Source organism: Oryctolagus cuniculus, chromosome 10, assembly GCF_051225735.1.
Source record: "Oryctolagus cuniculus isolate XC-2025 breed Fujian yellow rabbit chromosome 10, ASM5122573v1, whole genome shotgun sequence".
Taxonomy (NCBI): Eukaryota; Metazoa; Chordata; class Mammalia; order Lagomorpha; family Leporidae; genus Oryctolagus; species Oryctolagus cuniculus.
The window spans coordinates 31,158,402-31,175,959 of NC_142876.1; the positions used below are offsets into that span (position 1 = coordinate 31,158,402).

Below are 17,558 nucleotides of genomic sequence, written 5' to 3' on the forward strand. Positions count from 1 at the left end.
TGGGGAGGGACACAGCACACTGCTTCCAGCCCTTGAGGAACTCACGGGCGAGGCCAAGGCCTGGGCCAAGACCTGGGCCCACTTGGAGCTCTCCGGAAAGGGACAGACAAGCTGGGGCTGTGTGCTCAGGAGGGGCCCGGGGCCTCTGGGATGTGATTTTTTTTTTTTTGGTTTTGAAAGGCAGCTTATTTTTCTTATTTGTGCTTATACTGAACATTATTGGAAAGGGGACAGAGAAAGACACAATGTAAAACAGTGTAATATTGAAGCCCAGGATTGGGAAAGAATAGGTATTAGTTTGAGATAGAGGAGGGAGTAAGGCTGGCCAGGTAGGGAAGGGCATGGGCTAAGATGAAATAGGAATGAGAGGAAGAGAGAGAGAGAGAGAGAGAGAGAGACTGTGTGTGTGTGTGTGTGTGTGTGTGTGTGTGTGTGTGTGAGAGAGAGAGAGAGAGAGAGAGAGAGAGAGGGCCAGGGAGACCAGTTTGAACACCACAGGGTTTAGAAGGAAATAAACATGGGTGGAGCTGGGGCCAGGCCAGAGGCACCAGCTGCGTGTGGCAGGAACCGGGGAGCCGCCCCACCTGCAGCTCAGCGCACAGTCCCTGCGCCTGGCTCCCCAGGGAAGGTGGGCAGGCGCCGGGGCCACCCCAGCCACTGCCCTGCGCTTTGCACAGCTGGAGGCGGCGGACGTGGGCGAGGTCTACAAGATCCGGCTCGGGCACACGGGCGAGGGCTTCGGGCCCAGCTGGTTCGTGGACACGGTGTGGCTGCGGCACCTGGTGGTGCGGGAGGAGGAGCTCACACCCGAGGAGGAGTCCCGCAGGAAGAAGGAGAAGGCCAAGCTGCAGCAGCTGCTCAAGAAGGAGCGGCTCAAGGCCAAGCTGCAGAGGAAGAAGAAGAAGAAGAAGAAGGGCAGTGATGAGGAGGACGAGGGGGAGGAGGGGGCCGAAGAGGAAGAGTCCTCGGAGGAGTCCTCGTCGGAAGAGGAGGAGGAGGAGGAGACCGAGGAGGAGGAGGAAGAGGAGGAGTTTGGGCCGGGGATGCAGGAGGTGATTGAGCAGTACAAGTTCGAAGCCAACCGCTGGCTGGCCCGGGGCAAGGAGGACAATGAACTTGTCGTGGAGCTGGTGCCGACGGGCAGGCCAGGCCCTGAGCGTAAGCTGGAGGAGGGGCCAGGCAGTTCCCTGAAGGGGGTAGGGGATGGGCAGAGGGGCCTTTGTCTCCCTCACATGGAGGCTGAGTAGGGGGACACCCATCACGTCACCCGGCTCTCCAGCCTGCTTCGGAAAAGCCCCTTGACAGTTCTGTTTGGGGCTAAGCATTGCCCTCGTCCCGAGTGACTGTGAGAGGGGTCCTGATCCCACTCCGTACACAATGTGAGGGATGCAAGGCAGGAGGCCAGGTAAGGCCATGTGCAGCCCCTTGGCTGTGTGGTGGAGGGAAGTCATCAGTCAGGAGGAGGGGTGGGCTCAGTGCCAAGTTAGTGTCCACAGATCTGTAGACCCTTCCTGCTCCCAGGACCTGGCTGGCTCCGAAGTCCTCAATGCCATGTCTTCCTGTGTCTCCAGCCAACACCTATGAGGTCCAGGTGATCACAGGGAACGTGCCCAAGGCTGGCACTGACGCCAACGTCTACCTGACGATCTACGGGGAGGAGTACGGGGACACAGGCGAGCGCCCCCTGAAGAAATCGGACAAGTCCAACAAGTTTGAGCAGGGGCAGGTAGTGTGAGGGCTCTCTGGGGCCTGGGTGGGTGGCCCCCACTACAGCGTGGGGCGTGGTGCCTCCTGTGGTTCCCATGGGGACCCATGCAGCCCGGGGTCTGCAGCGTGCATTGTTCCGTCCATCCAGGTGTCAGAGCAGCGCCTCTCCTCTGTTTGTGGTGACAGAGTGAGAATGTGGGTGGGTGGAGTCCCAGCACATGGAACCCTCGGGCTGGCTGGCCCATAGGAATGCTCAGAGGCTAGTAGGGTTCAAGGAGGAGGCGACCTGGGGAAACCTGGTGGGAAGGAGCAACTTTTCTGGGCCCTGGCTGATGAGTACCATGTGGATATATAAAGGTGATGCTGAAAGATGGTCTCAGAAGATGGGGTTGCGTGAGCAGAGCTGTGGAGGTGGGAGCATGGAAGGCCAGTTTGAAGACAGAGCTTTGGTCAGTGTTTTGCAGTAGTGGATAAGCTTGGGAAAGACCAAGTTAGTGTGTGAGGGTGGATGAGGCCACGAGAGCCTGGGCAGACGGGCTGAGAAGCCAAAACTGTGTCCTGAGGTTGCAGGAGCCATGGGAGAAGTGCACGCACCTTACTCTCCTGAGGGCAGCGGGGAACGCATGGCAGAGGAAGCTGTCAGGCTGGCCCTTGCAGATCTTATGATTTCTCTTGGCTGGAGGATTGTCCCTGACCTCACCCTTCCCAGGCCTTCCCCCACCCCTAAGCCAGGTTCTCTCTTCCATGCTGAGAGAAAAAAAATAAACCAGACCCATCAAAATTCTTCCAGGCTCCCTGCTGGGTTTATTTCAGGGGCCCCCTGCCTTTATTTCAACATCCCCTCTGATGGCTTGAGGATTGGGATTTATCTTTGCATCTTAAAAAAAAGATTTACTTATTTTTAAAAAGTTACAGAGAGGGAGAGAGAGAGAGAGAGAGAGAATGAATCTTCCATCCACTGGTTTACTCCCCAGGTTGCCACAAAGTCCATTGCTAGTGAGGCTGAAGCCAGAAGCCAGGAACTCCATCTGGGCATCCCATATGGGTGGCAGGGATCCAAACACCTGGACCATCTTCTGCGGCTTTTCTCAGCCATTAGCAGGGAGCTGGATTGGAAGTGGAGCAGCCGGGACACGAACTGGTGCACCCATATGGGATGCCAGCATTGCAGGTGGCTGGCTTATCTGCTATGCCACAACACTGACCCCCTATTTTTGCAGTTCTTTCAAAAATAATAGCCACTCTTTATGGATTGGGAAAAATATGTAAAGTACATAATTGATGCACTTGGTGGGGTTTGAGTATGGACTGTTTATTAGACCATAGTATTGTGTTGATTTTAAGTTTTTGAATTTGATCATTGCACTGTGATTATCCGAGAATGTTCTTGCCCTTAGGAAATCTCCTCTGAAGTATTTAGGAGTGAAGAATCATGCAATCTGCCATTTACTTTCAACTAGTTCAGAAAAAAGATGATGAGAAAGAGAGAGAGGAAGAGAGAACAAAGCAAATGAGCAAATACAGAAGTGGAGGTGTACAGACTTTCATTGTGCTAATTCAACAAATTTTCTAAGATTTAAAATTTTTTTTTTCAAAAATAAAGCCAGAAATGATAGCCATGAAGACCCTACTGATGCTCCATGGCATATGGAAGCCCACATACATGTGTGACTCACATTCCAGCCTCCCACCTGGATGGTGGGCAAGTCCAACTCTCTGTTCCTGTCAGTTGCTTTGCATTTGTACAAGACTGGCTCATAGCAGGTGCTTAATGAAAGTGTGTGCTTGAAGAAGATTATGCACTCGTGTGCATACATAGAGACTCCATGAGCTCACCACAACAGATGCAGATGTCCAGGCAAACTATCTTTTCCTCTGCCTCTCCCACTGTCACCTTTACCTCCTGCTCCCTTCACCTCTCTCAACACAATGAGAGTACAGGGCTGCCCCAGTGGGGGCAAGTTAAAAAGACAGTAGCGGACCAATGAGTTACATTTTCTGGTTCCCCACTCCCAGAGGCTTTGGGTCATGCAGTTGCCTCTGGGGCCTGAGAAGCTGGAGTTGATGACAAGGTGGGAGAGGGCAGGTCACACCCCTCTAAGTGCTGCCCTATCCCACCCCAGACAGACACCTTCACCATCTACGCCATTGACCTGGGAGCCCTGACCAAGATCCGGATTCGCCATGACAACTCAGGCAATAGACCCGGCTGGTTCCTGGACAGAGTAGACATCACCGACATGAACAACGAGACCACGTGAGTGGGGACGGGGGATGGGAAGGCCCACTCCGAGGGAAGGCTGTGCCTGCCACTATGAGAGGCCTGGAGGGGCTGGCGTTGTAGAGTCTATGTGCCCAGGCTTGGCTCACGCATAAGTCTGTCCATGTGTAAGTGTTCAGCCACTGCTGGCATCCGGCATCCCCTGAGTGCAGGTTTGAGTCCTATATGCTCCACTTCCCTTTCAGCTCCTGCTCGTGTGCTTGGGACAGCAGCAAAAGATGGCCTAAGTGCTGGGCCTAGCATGCATGTGGGTGATCCAGATGGAGTGCCTGGCACCTAGTTTCATCCTGGCCCAGCGCTGGCCGTTGTGGTCATGTGGGAAGTGAACCAGTAGATGGAAGATCTTTCCCTCTGTGTCTTATCTCTGTCTCTCCTTCTCTCTGTAACTCTGCCTTTTTTTAAAAGATTTATTTTATTTATTTGAAATGCAGAGTTATAAAGAGAGGGAGAGACACATTGAGAGAGAGGTCTTCCATTTTCTGTTTCACTCCCTAAATGGCCGCAAGGACCAGGGTTGGGCAAGGCCAAAGCCAGGAGCCAAGAGCTTCCTCCGGGTCTTCCACGTGGGTACAGAGGCCCAAGCACTTGGGCCATCCTCTGTTGCCTTTCCAGATGCATTAGCAGGGAGCTGGATCGGAAGTGGAGCAGCCGGGACTCGGACTGGCACCCATATAGGATGCTGGCACTGCAGGCCAGGGCTTTAACCTGTGCCACAGCATCAGCCCCAACTCTGCTTTTCAAATAAATAAATACTTAAAAAAATAAGATAGGGCTGGAAAAAAGGCTGAATATGAGCCGGCTGGGACCTGTGAAAGGGAGGGTGGACTGACAGTGACATCATCTGAGGGTGGTCGGCTGATGTGTGCATGGCGAGAGAGGGCTGGCTGTCTGTGCTACACGGATCACCAGGGTGGGTTTGGCCCATGTAGCTGGCCAAGTGCTTACTGCCTCGTTCCCTTCTCTCTCACTGGATAGCTCTCTTGGGCCACTATCCCTGTTGCTGACAATCTGGTCCAGCATTCAGTCTAGCGGCTCTTGAGCCCTGTGAGTACAGAGAAGTCACGCTTCTGACTTCTGCTAGAATTTCCCTGGCCCAGTCTATGTGCCCAGGCTTGGCTCACGCATAAGTCTGTCCATGTGTAAAGCAACTTCAAGAACACAGTTTCAATGTTGTAGTCCAGGAACCATCCAACTTTTCCTGTAAAGGCCAGATAGTAAATCCCCCAGGCCTTGTAGGCCCCCAGGCCTCCATCAGCAACAGCTCTGCTGTTCTTGCACAGAAGCAGTCGTACGTGGCACCTCAACCATTGGGGTGGCTGCCTGCCAAAGTAGCTTTATTTATAGACACTGAAATTTGATTTTCACATGTCATAAATATTGTTGTCTTCATATTCTTCTCATTGACTTAAAAATGTAAGGCCCATGCTGAGCTTGTGGGGTGTATGTAAGCAGGTGTTGGGCCAGAAGTTTGCAGCTACCCCAGGAGCTGGGTTGGAAAGCCGGTGGAATGAGCTTTCCACAAGTGAAGGAGCCACGCCCCATGGAGGTGAAACCACAGCCCCAGAGGCCGTCAGTGCCAGAGCCACGTCAGGAACTCCCAACCACCAGTGTTGAATCAGGGGTGAATCCACTTCAGGCCACTTGGCCTCCTGGGAGACACACACCCAGGGCAAAAGAGATGGAAGAGGGCTCCTCTAGGTGGGGCAGAGTGGGACAGAGGAAGGCAGAGAGGAGAGCATGCAGAACCCTGCGTGCACTGTGTGCCTGCTGGGGGCCTACCTGGAGTTTACTAGGTGCCCGGTGAATAAATGTTTGTTGAATTAAATCAATTTGGCCTGCAGTCTGGTATCTTGGAGCATGTCTTCTGGTGGACTCTTCTCTGTGTAATATGACCTTCATATGTGATGAAGGTCACCCCATCTCCTACCCCTGCAATGCGCACAAGCTGGAAGGGTGTTCCTGATGGGGGCACCGATGTCATAGTTCCCATGAGCTCATCATGGTGATGCATAAGGGCCATGGGACAACCCCAGGACTGGGAACCAGGGCCCTGGGGTCTGTCCTCTACTGGAAACTCACCAGGTCACCATGGATGAGTTGCCCCATCCTTGCGGGCTGTTCCCTCCACTGATAAATGGGCTTAGTGATGTCCACTAAAATCTGAGGCATTTGAGCTTGCAGAAACGTAAGGACGAGGACAACTTGTGGACACTTGGCTTTCCCCTTCCAGCCCAGTCAGGGTTAGATATTCAGGTCCATGGATTGGACATTTCTGGGCCAGCCCAACAATTTAAAAATTATTTTAGCTTTACAATCTATTTTAACATCTGTCAGTACTTGTCTTCTTTCATTATTCTCTTAAAATATTAGCTGTTCTTACCTTTTGCAAATCAAGACATACATTTGGATGAAGAGCCCACTAGAATTCAGATTATTATGCCACTAAATGTACATGTGGAGAATTGCGTATTTCAGATATTAATGCTGCCCCCACCCAGGTGTATTTTCCCATTTCCCCAGCTGTTCCTTTGTGTGTCTCAATAGCATTCTGCAATTTCCTCCACATCACTGCTGCACATTCTTGTTGAATTTGTGTCCAGGTGGGTTTTTGTTTTGTTTTGTTTTGTTTTCCGGTCCTCCCTTTTCCCCTCCTTTCTCGTTCTCCCTGCTCCTCTACCTGTCCCTTCCCCCATCTCCCCCCTGTCCCGCCCCACCCTTTTCTGTTGTGTAGCCGGTCTCGCTTCTGTTTTCTGTGCTTTGGAGTAGTCAGCCAGGGCAGTGTGGTGAGCAGGTTTCAGCCACCTCCAAGCTGAGAGCTTGAAGCACAGACTGTTTTGGGAGACAGACTTAAGATGAGAGGCCTTCGGAAGAAGCAGAGTATCAACTGTGACTCTGTTTCTTGTGGGAGACACCACCTTCCCTGACAGTGCCTCGTGCCTTCCCCAGGCTCTCCCTGACCAGCACAGCTCAGGGCAAAGGCCTTTGCTGCCCCAAAGATTTGAGAACTGATGTCACCCTCCGTGGCCCTGGACCAAGCCACCTGAGCATCCTCCCCTCCTCTCTGCCACCTGCATCCCACCTCCCATCTGCTCGCAGAACCTGGCAGCCCTTTGTTCAGAAGGGTGTGAGTCAGGTCCCGTCACCCTGTTTTTAGCACCCCATACTCCCCTGGGTGAAGCCTTCTCACTGTTCCCCTGCTCCACCCTCACCCTCCTGTTGTCTTTGCTAGTGACCCGAATCGTCTCCCCTCTGCTCAAAACCTGCAGAGCTCCCTTCGCTCAGAAAGAGCCAGAGAATGTCCAGGGCTCCCTTGGCCTTGCAGAGCCTGCCCCAGCACCTCCTGTCTCTCTGTCCCGGTTTGCTCCACCCTCTCGTTCACTGCTCCTGAAAACCAACAGACGTGGTCCCAGGGCTTTGGCTCGCTGTCTCCTCTCCCTGACACCCGCCCCCCCAGGGCCTCCCCCTCACGCTTAGTTTAGGCACATCTTGGCCCAGATGCCCCCTACCCCTTACTCCTCTTCCTTTGTCCTTTCCCTCCCAGTCCCTCATCTCCAGCCTGCAGTAAACAGGCGTGTTGCAGCAGAATGTGACTTCCGCAGGCGTAATGACCGCAGGCCTCGTGCTCACCGCTGGGTCCTGCCCGGCACCTAGAAGGGTGCCAGGCAGGATCGGGACACCAACCCAAAGCTCCTGAGCTCCAGCCTCATCTTCTTGCCACTACCAGACTCTCCAGTTTACGCACATTTGGTGGTGGTGTCCAGTCATTGGCTTAGACACAAGAATGGTAACTATTTACATTGTACAACATTTAATTTTCCAATCTAATTCTGTTTTGACTTCCAAGTGAGGTTTGCATTTTTTTTAACGGTTCCATGCTTCGATTTGGTGCTCACTTTATACCCCGCTCGTTGAAGTCCTGCTCGCTCTTCCCATGGTCCTTGCTTAAGCAGCGGGGGCATGTCTGGCCTAGAACACCAGCATCCCTCTCTTCTCCTTTGTTCCTTGCAAATCCCTGGCCAACTCTCTCCCTGACGCAGAGGCTGACTTGCCCAGGATCAGGTCCTGTGGGAGGAAGGGGCAGGGCTCAGCAGGCCCAGCCTCCCTCTAAGCCTTCTCGTGGGTTCTTTGGCACTGTGGGATGCAGGCTAACAGTCTTGCGCTCAGGCCAAGCCTGGCACCGGCTCTGGTTCTGTCTCTCCAGGGAGCAGCTTCCAGGAGATCTGCCTACAGTGCTGCAGCTGTGAGCAGACAGAAGCATGTGGGGGTCTCAGTACAGGTGGCTCAGGGCTCCACGGAAGCCAGACTCCCATTCTCTACATACATTGGTTCATGGTGTGTGGGGGCGGCTTGTTCCTTTTCCTGTCTGTTTTTCTGACTTGTTCCCCCCCTCTCCCTGGATAACCTCCTGCCTCTTTGTGTGTCTCTCTCCCTCTGTCCTTGTCCTCTGCTGACTTCCCACGCTCATTGTCTCCGCCTCTGCCCCAACTCCACCCCTTTCTTTATTTTTGTCTCTCTCCTTTAATTGGCCATAATTTAGACCATAACCTATTATTCACAAGCTATTTGAATAAAAATTTGACTCTCCCATTCATGCATCTAAGGGCTGGGAAGTGGAGCAGTATACATTTCCAGTTAAACACCAATGTTAGTGGCCGTTTCACTTTTTTGCCTGGGTTGAACTCTTGCCCCTTAAACCCATGTCCATTAATAGAAGCTTGCCCGTCCCTGCCCCGCCCACACCGTGTACCGCGGCGGTTCTCGCTGACTCTGCTCCTCTGATGTTTGAACGTTGGGAGGCAGTGAGGACTGCAGGAGAGTGTGGGGCTCAGACAGAGATGAGACTCTCAGAGGACGTGGGTTCCACCTCCAGACTCCGCCCCTGCCTCCAGGGAGGGCTGGGGAGAAGGAAGGGAAGGCAGAGGACAGCAGCAGCAGCAGCTGTAGTGTATTTCTCCCCGTAGCCAGACATTTAGGCATTTTTAGTATCTGTTTGTTTGTATTTGAAAGGCAGAGAGAGGACTTTGATGCATTGGTTCAAAGCGGATCTACCCCAACTACCCGTGACAGCTGGGGCAAGGCCACGCCAAAGCCGGGAACTGGGAACTCAATCCAGGGCTCCCGCGTGGGTGGCAGGGACCCTACTACTTGGACAGTCTCTTGCTGCCTCCCAGGGTGCATATGAGCAGGAAGCTGGAGTCAGAGGTGCAGCCGGAACTCAAACCCAGGCACTGCCATCTAGGACACAGGAGTCACAAACAGCATCCTGATCACTGTTTCAAACATCCACCCCTAGCCAACCTATGAAATAGGCACTATTCTCCTCATTTTACAGAATGGTAAACTGAGGCACAGAGGAGGGTGGCCAGATACACTACAGAACAGCCAGTTAAATTTGAATTTTTGGTAAGCAATGAATAATGTTTTAGTGTGTGTCCTAAGTATTTTAAGGGATGTACTTACATAAAAACATTTGTTGCTTATCTAAAATTCAGACTTTGGGGCCGGCGCTGCGGCATAGCGGGTAATGCTGCCACCTGTAGTGCTGGCATCCCATATGGGCACTGGTTCAAGTCCTGGCTGCTCCTCTTCCGATCTAGCTCTCTGCTTTGGCCTGGGAAGGCAGTAGAAGATGGCCCAAGTGCTTGGGCCCCTGCACCTTCATGGGAAGACCCAGAGGAAGCTCCTGGCTCCTGGCTTTAGATCAGCTCAGCTCTGGCTGTTGTGGCCAATTGGGGAGTGAACCAGTGGATGGAAGACCTCTCTCTCTCTGCCTCTCCTTCTCTCTCTGTGTAACTGTGACTTTCAAATAAATAAATAAATCTTTTTTAAAAATAAAATAAAATTCAGACTTCACTGGAGTCCTGTAGTTGGACGGGTTAAATCTGGCAACCCTCACAAAGAGAGGTAAAGAAATTTGCTCAAGGTCACACAGCTGTCAGTGACAGAGCCAGGATTTAAGGCCAGACAGCTCGACTGCTGGGGCAAGTTCTTGTTTATCCCACTCTGCTGCCACTCTCATTCCTGGCCCCATTTTCCCCTCTGCCCAGGCACCTCAATGTGCTGGGCCGGGCCTTTCACCTAGGAGTCTGCCTTGGACCCCCTTCTCTAGGTGGCGATAGCTGTGTGCTGTCTCAGTTTGTTCACCACACTCTTGCTATCTTCTGAAAGCATGATTGAGTCATTCATTAAAATCCATTCATTAAGCACTCATGTATTGAACACCTGCTATGTACAACACTGCTAAAGTAGCTCTAGCTAATGGTTAATTCTAGAAAGGATTGGAGTAGGCCCTGTCAGGCCCTCCCTTTCTAGATCCTTCCATCCAGCATACCCCTGACGGAGGGTCTCCTAAGCTCCAGGCATGCTACACAGCCCTTTTCAGTGGGGGGAGGGGTGTCTGGAGACCATGTCCCTCTGAGTTAAGAGACTCATAGGTTCTTCCAGACTATGCTGCCTCTGCTTGGATCTGCTCATCGTCATGGCCCCCTATCCTTGCCAACGGTTCCAATACAAAACAAAAGGGCCCAGGCCTGAGACTTTGTGTAAGAGCCACTTCATAAACATTTTTGTTACTCACAAAAAAAAAAAAAAAAAAAAAAAAAAAAAGAAAAAGAAAAGAAACTCATAGGTACTTCCCAGGCTGGGTAGGATAGGAGGGCAATGCCTCAGGGAGCCAACAGGGGGAGCTAGAGTTCCCAAGAGGGGGCCTCTTGTTTCCTGCCCAGGACTGCCCCTGCCGGGGACCTTCCTAAGAGGACATTGCTGACTTCTCTTTCCCCTGACCCCCACAGGTACTACTTTCCATGCCAACGCTGGCTGGCGGTGGAGGAAGATGATGGGCAGCTGTCCAGGGAGCTGCTGCCAGTGGATGAGTCCTATGTGCTACCCAGCGAGGATGAGGAGGGTGGGGGCGGTGACAGCAACCCCCTTGACAACCTGGCCTTGGAGCAGAAAGGTTTCCTTCCCTGATTCTGATTCTGTCCTCCCCCACCCCCACCTTGACCTCACCCTCACCCTCACCGCATGTCTCCATCTCCTCCCTCCCCTATGGGTTCTGGGCACCTCCTCCTTTGTCTGTCTATCTGTCCTTCCTCTCATACCTCCAGGGCAAGAATGGTTTGGGGTGGGGTATAGATGTTCCCATGTATCTAGAATAAGACTGGATATAAAGTACATGACAGGATGGAAGTATTGTCAGGAATGCAATGGAATGAAATAGAATAGCAGCCAGTTCTTATTATTATTCAAAGGGAGAAGAGACAGAGATCATCCATCCACTGGTTCACTCCTCAAATGCCCACAACAGCTAGGACTGGGACAACCCAAAGTCAGAAGCCTGGAATTTAGTCCAGGTCTCCTACATGGATGGCAGAGACTCGAATCTGTGAGCCATCACCTGCTGCATTGCAGCGTATGTGTTAGCAGGAAGCTGGAGTAGAAGCCGAGTGGCTGGGACTTGAACCCAGGCGCTTCCATGCGGAAAGTAGATGTCCCAAGCATCAGCTCAACCATTGTGCCAAATGCCCATCTGCATAGTCAGTTCTGATTCATCGTGCCCTCCCTTCCAGACACATTAGGGGCTTTCAAAGCATTTTTGCCAAAGGAAAGAGTGAACAGGAGCCTTCAAGTGTCGTAAACATCCCTAAAACTCCTCCCAGCCTGGAGGAGTCTGGCTAGGGCTCCTGGCACGTGAGCCTTCAACCCTGGAAGTCAGCCCCAAGTCACCCCAACCACCCTATTGGCTCTGTTGCTTGAGAGCTCCCCACGTGAGCCAGAGGGGCATCATCTCTCCACTTGGAGTTTCCAGACTAAAGGTGACTGCAGAGCATCGCGTGAGGCCAGGAAAGCGATTTGCATATGAGACCGAGACATGTACTCATCACTAATCACAGGGCTCACAAGTCTTAGGATGGAAGGGCAGGGGTGAGCCAAGGGGGCCCCTGGAGAAGGTGGAGGGACAAACTATAGCTCTCTGCTGTCTCCTGGCAGATAAGTCTACCACATTCTCAGTGACCGTAAAGACTGGGGACAAGAAGAACGCAGGCACAGACGCCAATGTCTTCATCACACTCTTCGGCACGCAAGATGACACTGGTAAGAGAGCAATGCCAGACCAGGGTTCACCCCACACTCCTCCCCAGGGAGACCAGGCCTCAGTGGAGGTATCCAAGGAAACCAGGGTCATGCCTCTATCTCCTGATGGGCCTGTGGCTACCAGTGTCGTCAGACAAAGGCAGTTCCTTTTTTTCCTACACAAAATTCCTTTCCTCTGTGCCCGATTCCTTCTTCTGTTCTAATGGCAGAGATGGCCCTGACCCTAACTCCCCCCGCCACCATAGCAACCTGGGAAAACATGTGTCTTCCCAGTCTCCAATGAGACGTAGCCAGTGGGTTCTGTGGTACTGTGTGGAGGGTGCTCAAGGAATCTTCCAGGTGATTCTGGAGCCCTGCACAGGCACGTGGAGAAGGTGGCTCTTGGTGTTGGAGTCAGCCATGCACTCATGCCGCCAGATGGGTCACTCTGTAGAGAAGAGCCAGTCCTTCAAGTAGTCACCCCACTGTGGGCCCAGAGCTCTGTGCCGGGCACTGCTGAAGACTGAGTGAGCCTGACCCCTGACCAGGGTGCTGGTATGGAGCACGGACTCTGGCTGCACTGATGAGTTCCAGTTCCACTCCACCATTTATTAGCTGTGTGATGTTAGGCTTCTTCCAGTTAGAAAATGAGGATAAAACTAGTATGTGCCTCGCAGAATTATGAGTTGAATGAGATTGAACATGTGAAATATTTGGGACACAGTGGCATTCAATAAGCATTAATTGTCGAGTAGGTTTGATAAAGCAGATAATGTCTAATTAAATAATTGGGTCATCACTTACAAATGTCTGTGGTGTGGGTCCTGACCCCTGGTCAAAGACAGTGGTGGGCCTACCAGCTGCTCCTGCTCCCTGAGTTGGACACATTCTTGAGCACTCAGCAATCATTGTGTCACAAAGATCTCACAACTCCACAGGGACAGCACCAAGACCATCTTTTAAAATTTTTTTTGACATTTTAGGAAACCAGGTACCAGAAGCATTAAATAATTTGCCCAAAGCTACCCAGATGCTAAGTGGCAGAACCAGGCAGTGGACCAAGGTCTGTCTCTCTGGGCACTTAGTCTGCAGTGATTCTGTGAATGCCAGAAGGTGTCCTCTATGCGACGGGTCTAGAGCTGGGACTTAACGGGGTCGAGGGTCTTAGAGGGAATTGAGTGCAAGCTCAGGCAGGAGTGGGTGGCAGTGGTTGGAGACCACCTGATTTCAGATGCACCCCACAGCCACAGTCCCAAGACACATTACCGGTAATGTGGGTTGCCTGGTAAGAGACATTGAAGCCATCGCTCCTTCTGCCATCCAAAGAGGGGTCTCCAGAGAATGCCCACAGTTCCCATCAGCTCAGGGGGCCCCTGTTTCCACAGTGACACAGGGAGGATGTTGTGACTGGATCCCTCCCCATGTGAAGAATTATGAGGGGCCTGGAAGGGGAGCAGACATAGGCTTAGGGCCCTACCACTTTCACCCAGATCATCTTCCTAAAGGTCTTTCTTTAGATATAATCTGGAAGCAAAAATGCATATCTCAACAGGTTGTCATGGAGCTCAATGAAAAGACACACACACACACATATCTAAACACACAGGTGCCCCTGGGATGGTGATTGCAGTCTTATTTTTACATTTATTTATTTGAAAGGCAGAGTTACGGAAAGGGAGAGACAAAAAGAGACAGAGAAAGAGAACCATCCACTGGCTCACCCCTAAATGGCCACAACAGTAGGGGCTGAACCAGGCTGAAGCCAGGAGCCTGGAACTCCATCTGGTTCTCCCACACGGATCTTACGGGGCCCAAACACTCAGGATATCTGCTGCTGCTTTCCCAGGCACATTGGCAAGGAACTGGATCAGAACTAGAGCAGCTGGGACTCAAACTGGTGCTTATATGGGATACTGGCATCCGAGGTGGCAGCTTAACCCACTGTGCCACATGCCAGCCCCATAAACAGTCTAAAGTTGATGGAAGCTCAGAAATTTTCTCATTGTGGGGAATGACTAAAAGGGGTGGGTCAGATGAGGTTTGAAAAATCCCGGGCCCCTCCAGTCATGTTGGGGTCATCTGATTGGCAGGAATCACCCTCCTGAAGTCCTCCAAGACCAACAGCAACAAGTTCGAGAGAGACAGCATTGAAATCTTCACGGTAGAGACGCTGGATCTGGGAGACCTGTGGAAGGTCAGGATCGGCCATGACAACACAGGTCTGGTTTCCCTTGCCCTCTGTTCCCTGCTAGACCACGAAGGACCATGGACAGGTCCCTGTGGGCATTGGAGGAAGAGCTGGGAGGTTTGGGTGTCGTCTGCCTTCTGTTGTGACAGCTTCTTCAGTCTGCAGCACACAGAGATTCTGGCCTAACTGGAGTGGGACCTGGACACTTGTGGTTTCTAAAGCCTTCGCTCACCCCCAACCACAGTAACTGTAACGTGCAGCTGGATTTGTAAACCCCTGCTCTAGCTCAGTGGTTCCCTAACTTGAGTGTGCATCAGAACTGCCTTGGGTTATTAATTAAAACACAGATGCTGGGCTCTGCCTCCAGAGTCTTTGATGTACTAGGTCTGGGGTGAACCAGAGAATGCACATTTCTTACAAGCCGCTGGGTGGTCCTGAGGCTGCTGGTCCAGGGACCCCACTTGGAGAGAAGTGCTGATCTAGCCAGCCCTGCAGGGAGCCCATGGGCACTGCAGTGGCACAAATGTTTGGAAAGGAGAACTCTTTATCCGAAAATTGTCCTCAGATCACTATTTGTAAGTCTAAGGAGGAGACCCTTGTCCCAGCACCTGGGGCTGTAGAAGTTGGAGGGTGCGTAAGGACTGGAGGGACAGGGCTCCCTGTCTGCTTCCATTTCCTTCGTTAAACATGATCACTTGCCTTGCCTGGGAAGACCATCACCCCTCCGCTCAGTGCCCTTCCCTCCATCCACCACAGGCTGAGCCAGGGAGCTGACTGCCCTCCCTGCCATTAAACCCCAAGCTCCTTCCACCTTGGACAGCATCCTTGCTCCCCTTGCCTCAAACTCCTCCTGCCATCTCCTTCCCTCTTGCTAATTTCACTGACAGCAGCCTGGAGCGATCTGGCCTCAGCTGACTGCACATTTTAACAGGAGTCCCTTTAGCAATGTTGTCAGTAGAAAGGATGACACGCACGTGGTGGAGCCCTGGGTACCACATAGGGAAGGAACCATCTCTACGCAAGTCCTTGACGGAGTTTCTGTCTCATCTCTCTTTGCAGGCAAAGCTCCCGGCTGGTTTGTAGACTGGGTGGAGGTGGATGCCCCATCTCTTGGAAAGTGTATGACATTTCCCTGTGGCCGCTGGCTGGCCAAGAATGAAGACGATGGTGCCATCGTCAGGGACCTCTTCCACGCGGAGCTTCAAACCAGGCTGTACACACCATGTAAGAACCATGGCCTCCCCCGGGACTCCATCCCCAGCTGACCTGAACCAACCCCAATTCCTCCTCCAGTGTCAACTCTAGGCCAGCCTCACCTGGGAGATTTGGGTTTCTTTTTTCTGAGCTCTGTGGGGCAAAGGGCAGAGCCCTAGACCCGACGAAGTAAAATATGGGATTTATTCCAAACCCCATCCCAAACAAGCTGGTGACAACACATGGAGAGCCTCACCTTTCTTGCCTCAGTTTCCACACCTGCAAAGCAGAGGTAGTAGATGCAGAGTGGGTAGAAGAGCCCAGAGAATAGACACAGGCCTAACTGAGGGGTGCTGAGCCACCCCAGCACCAATCCCCGGCACAAAACACCACCGTAAGCTTTTTCTCCAGATTTGGGAGGAGGCCAAAGACCTAGAGAGAGGGTCAGGGTGCTTCCTGGCCACAAGAAAGGAGGAAGGGGAGTCCTGTGGTGATATGTTGACTCTGCTTTCACTGTCATCATCAGAAAGATGATTAAATGTTTACATATGTGAAAGTCAGCCAGGCCATAAAAATCTTTCTGAATTTGGTGAAATCCGAACCAAGCTCAGAGCATGTAATTTGTTCTAATAATGAACTGTACCAAAAGATCCCCCCTCAACAAGTGACTCATATGTAAATGAAATGGCTGGAATCAGTGGTGAACTTTTTTTTTTTTTTTAGCCGAAAGCAATTAAACTGGAAATGAGCAGAACATCAAAAATATTTTCTTGGCCATGGCCTGAAATAAAGTGACATTTCCCTCTAACTAAATCCCTGGCCTCACATGTACCAGACTCTGCACATGCATCCAGACTCTGCGCCCAGGAGCCACCTGCTATCCAGAGTGGTCTCTGATCTGATAGATGCTCCCGGGGCTGGTGGCAGGACTGAGTGGGACCCTGGAGAACAGATGTGACTGTGTCTCTCCTCATGTGTTTGAACAGGCCTTGCTCTGTACTCACCTCGCAGAGCCTAAGAGCGTATATGGTGTGAGATGGATACAGTCACCCCTTGGTGTCCTTGGGGATTGGCCCCAGCATCCTCCACGGATACCAGAACCTTATAGAAAAAGGTGTGGTACTGGCATACGACCCGTGCATGTCCTCCTGTCTGCTGTGAATCATCTCTAGGTCATTCACAATACAAGTGCCATGTGCCTGCTGTGTAGATGGCTGTTACACTGTGTTGTTTAGGGAATCGAGATGAGAAAAACAGCCTGTCCATGTCCAGTTCAGAGGCAGGTTTTTGCCAAGTATTTCTGATCCACAATTGGTTGAATCCACAAACGTGGATCCCATGGATATAGAGGCTGAGTGTATCCAGTCCCTGCCTGCTATAAAACTAACCCCTTCGCCCTCTGAATCAGATGCCCATTCGAAAACAAAGTGTTCAGAATGGACTGGACTTCGCCCTCCCAAGGTAGCAGCAGCGAGAGGAGCAGGAGGAGGGGTCTGCTGCTGGGGACCTGCTTCCCTGGTGGTGGTGGTCCCAGAGCTTCAAAGCCAGGTAGCTTCAGTCCCAGGATGACAGAGACAGAGCCCAGCCACCTTGTCAGGGACCCAGAAAAAAACCTGGAGCCCCAATTCAGCAGCTCGTCGAGCCTGCCCAGGGCATGTGAAACCAGTGAAGGGACCAAGGGGGCTGCTCAGGGACCAGTGGAAGTGTGCCACGGTGCAGGACGTGAGCAACTGGGAAGGGCTGCCGGGATGGTCTGAGCTGACAGTAGGCCCGGGGGAGGCAGCAGGCGGGCACAGCACAGGGCACAGTGCACGGCGGCTCTGAAGGTGAGAATCATGCCAGCTGGCAGGCACTATGGGCTTCCGCCTATTCTCCAAGGAACCATGGTGGGCAGCGGCGGTGTCTCAGGGCAGCTGGTAGGCTGAAGGGGGTGGGGCAGCCCTGCACTGTGACTTCTGGAGCAGATCCTCTGTTTTAGTAATCAAATATGTATATATTTGAAAGGCAGAGAGATAGAAGGAGACACGGATAGATTCCCATCTGCTGGTTCGCTTCCCAAAGGGTTGGGCCAGGCCAAGCTAGGATGCAGGTATTCAATCCAGGTCTTCCACATGG

At 52.2% G+C, this 17,558-nt stretch overlaps 1 protein-coding gene across 3 annotated transcripts in view; it reads left to right on the top strand.

The window, feature by feature from the left end:
• The window catches only part of LOXHD1 (lipoxygenase homology PLAT domains 1), a 175,383-nt gene that overhangs the window by 95,992 nt on the left and 61,833 nt on the right, over nt 1-17,558 (top strand). Inside the window, exons 19-25 of one of the 3 annotated variants that reach the window (XM_051851250.3) lie at nt 678-1,158; nt 1,572-1,726; nt 3,831-3,964; nt 10,780-10,943; nt 11,978-12,082; nt 14,152-14,280; nt 15,309-15,473. In XM_051851250.3, coding sequence (XP_051707210.3) covers nt 678-1,158; nt 1,572-1,726; nt 3,831-3,964; nt 10,780-10,943; nt 11,978-12,082; nt 14,152-14,280; nt 15,309-15,473 — 1,333 coding nt within the window. The remainder of the gene's footprint in view (nt 1-677; nt 1,159-1,571; nt 1,727-3,830; nt 3,965-10,779; nt 10,944-11,977; nt 12,083-14,151; nt 14,281-15,308; nt 15,474-17,558) is intronic. The other 2 variants (XM_089305178.1, XM_070050246.2) reach the window with 2 other exon arrangements.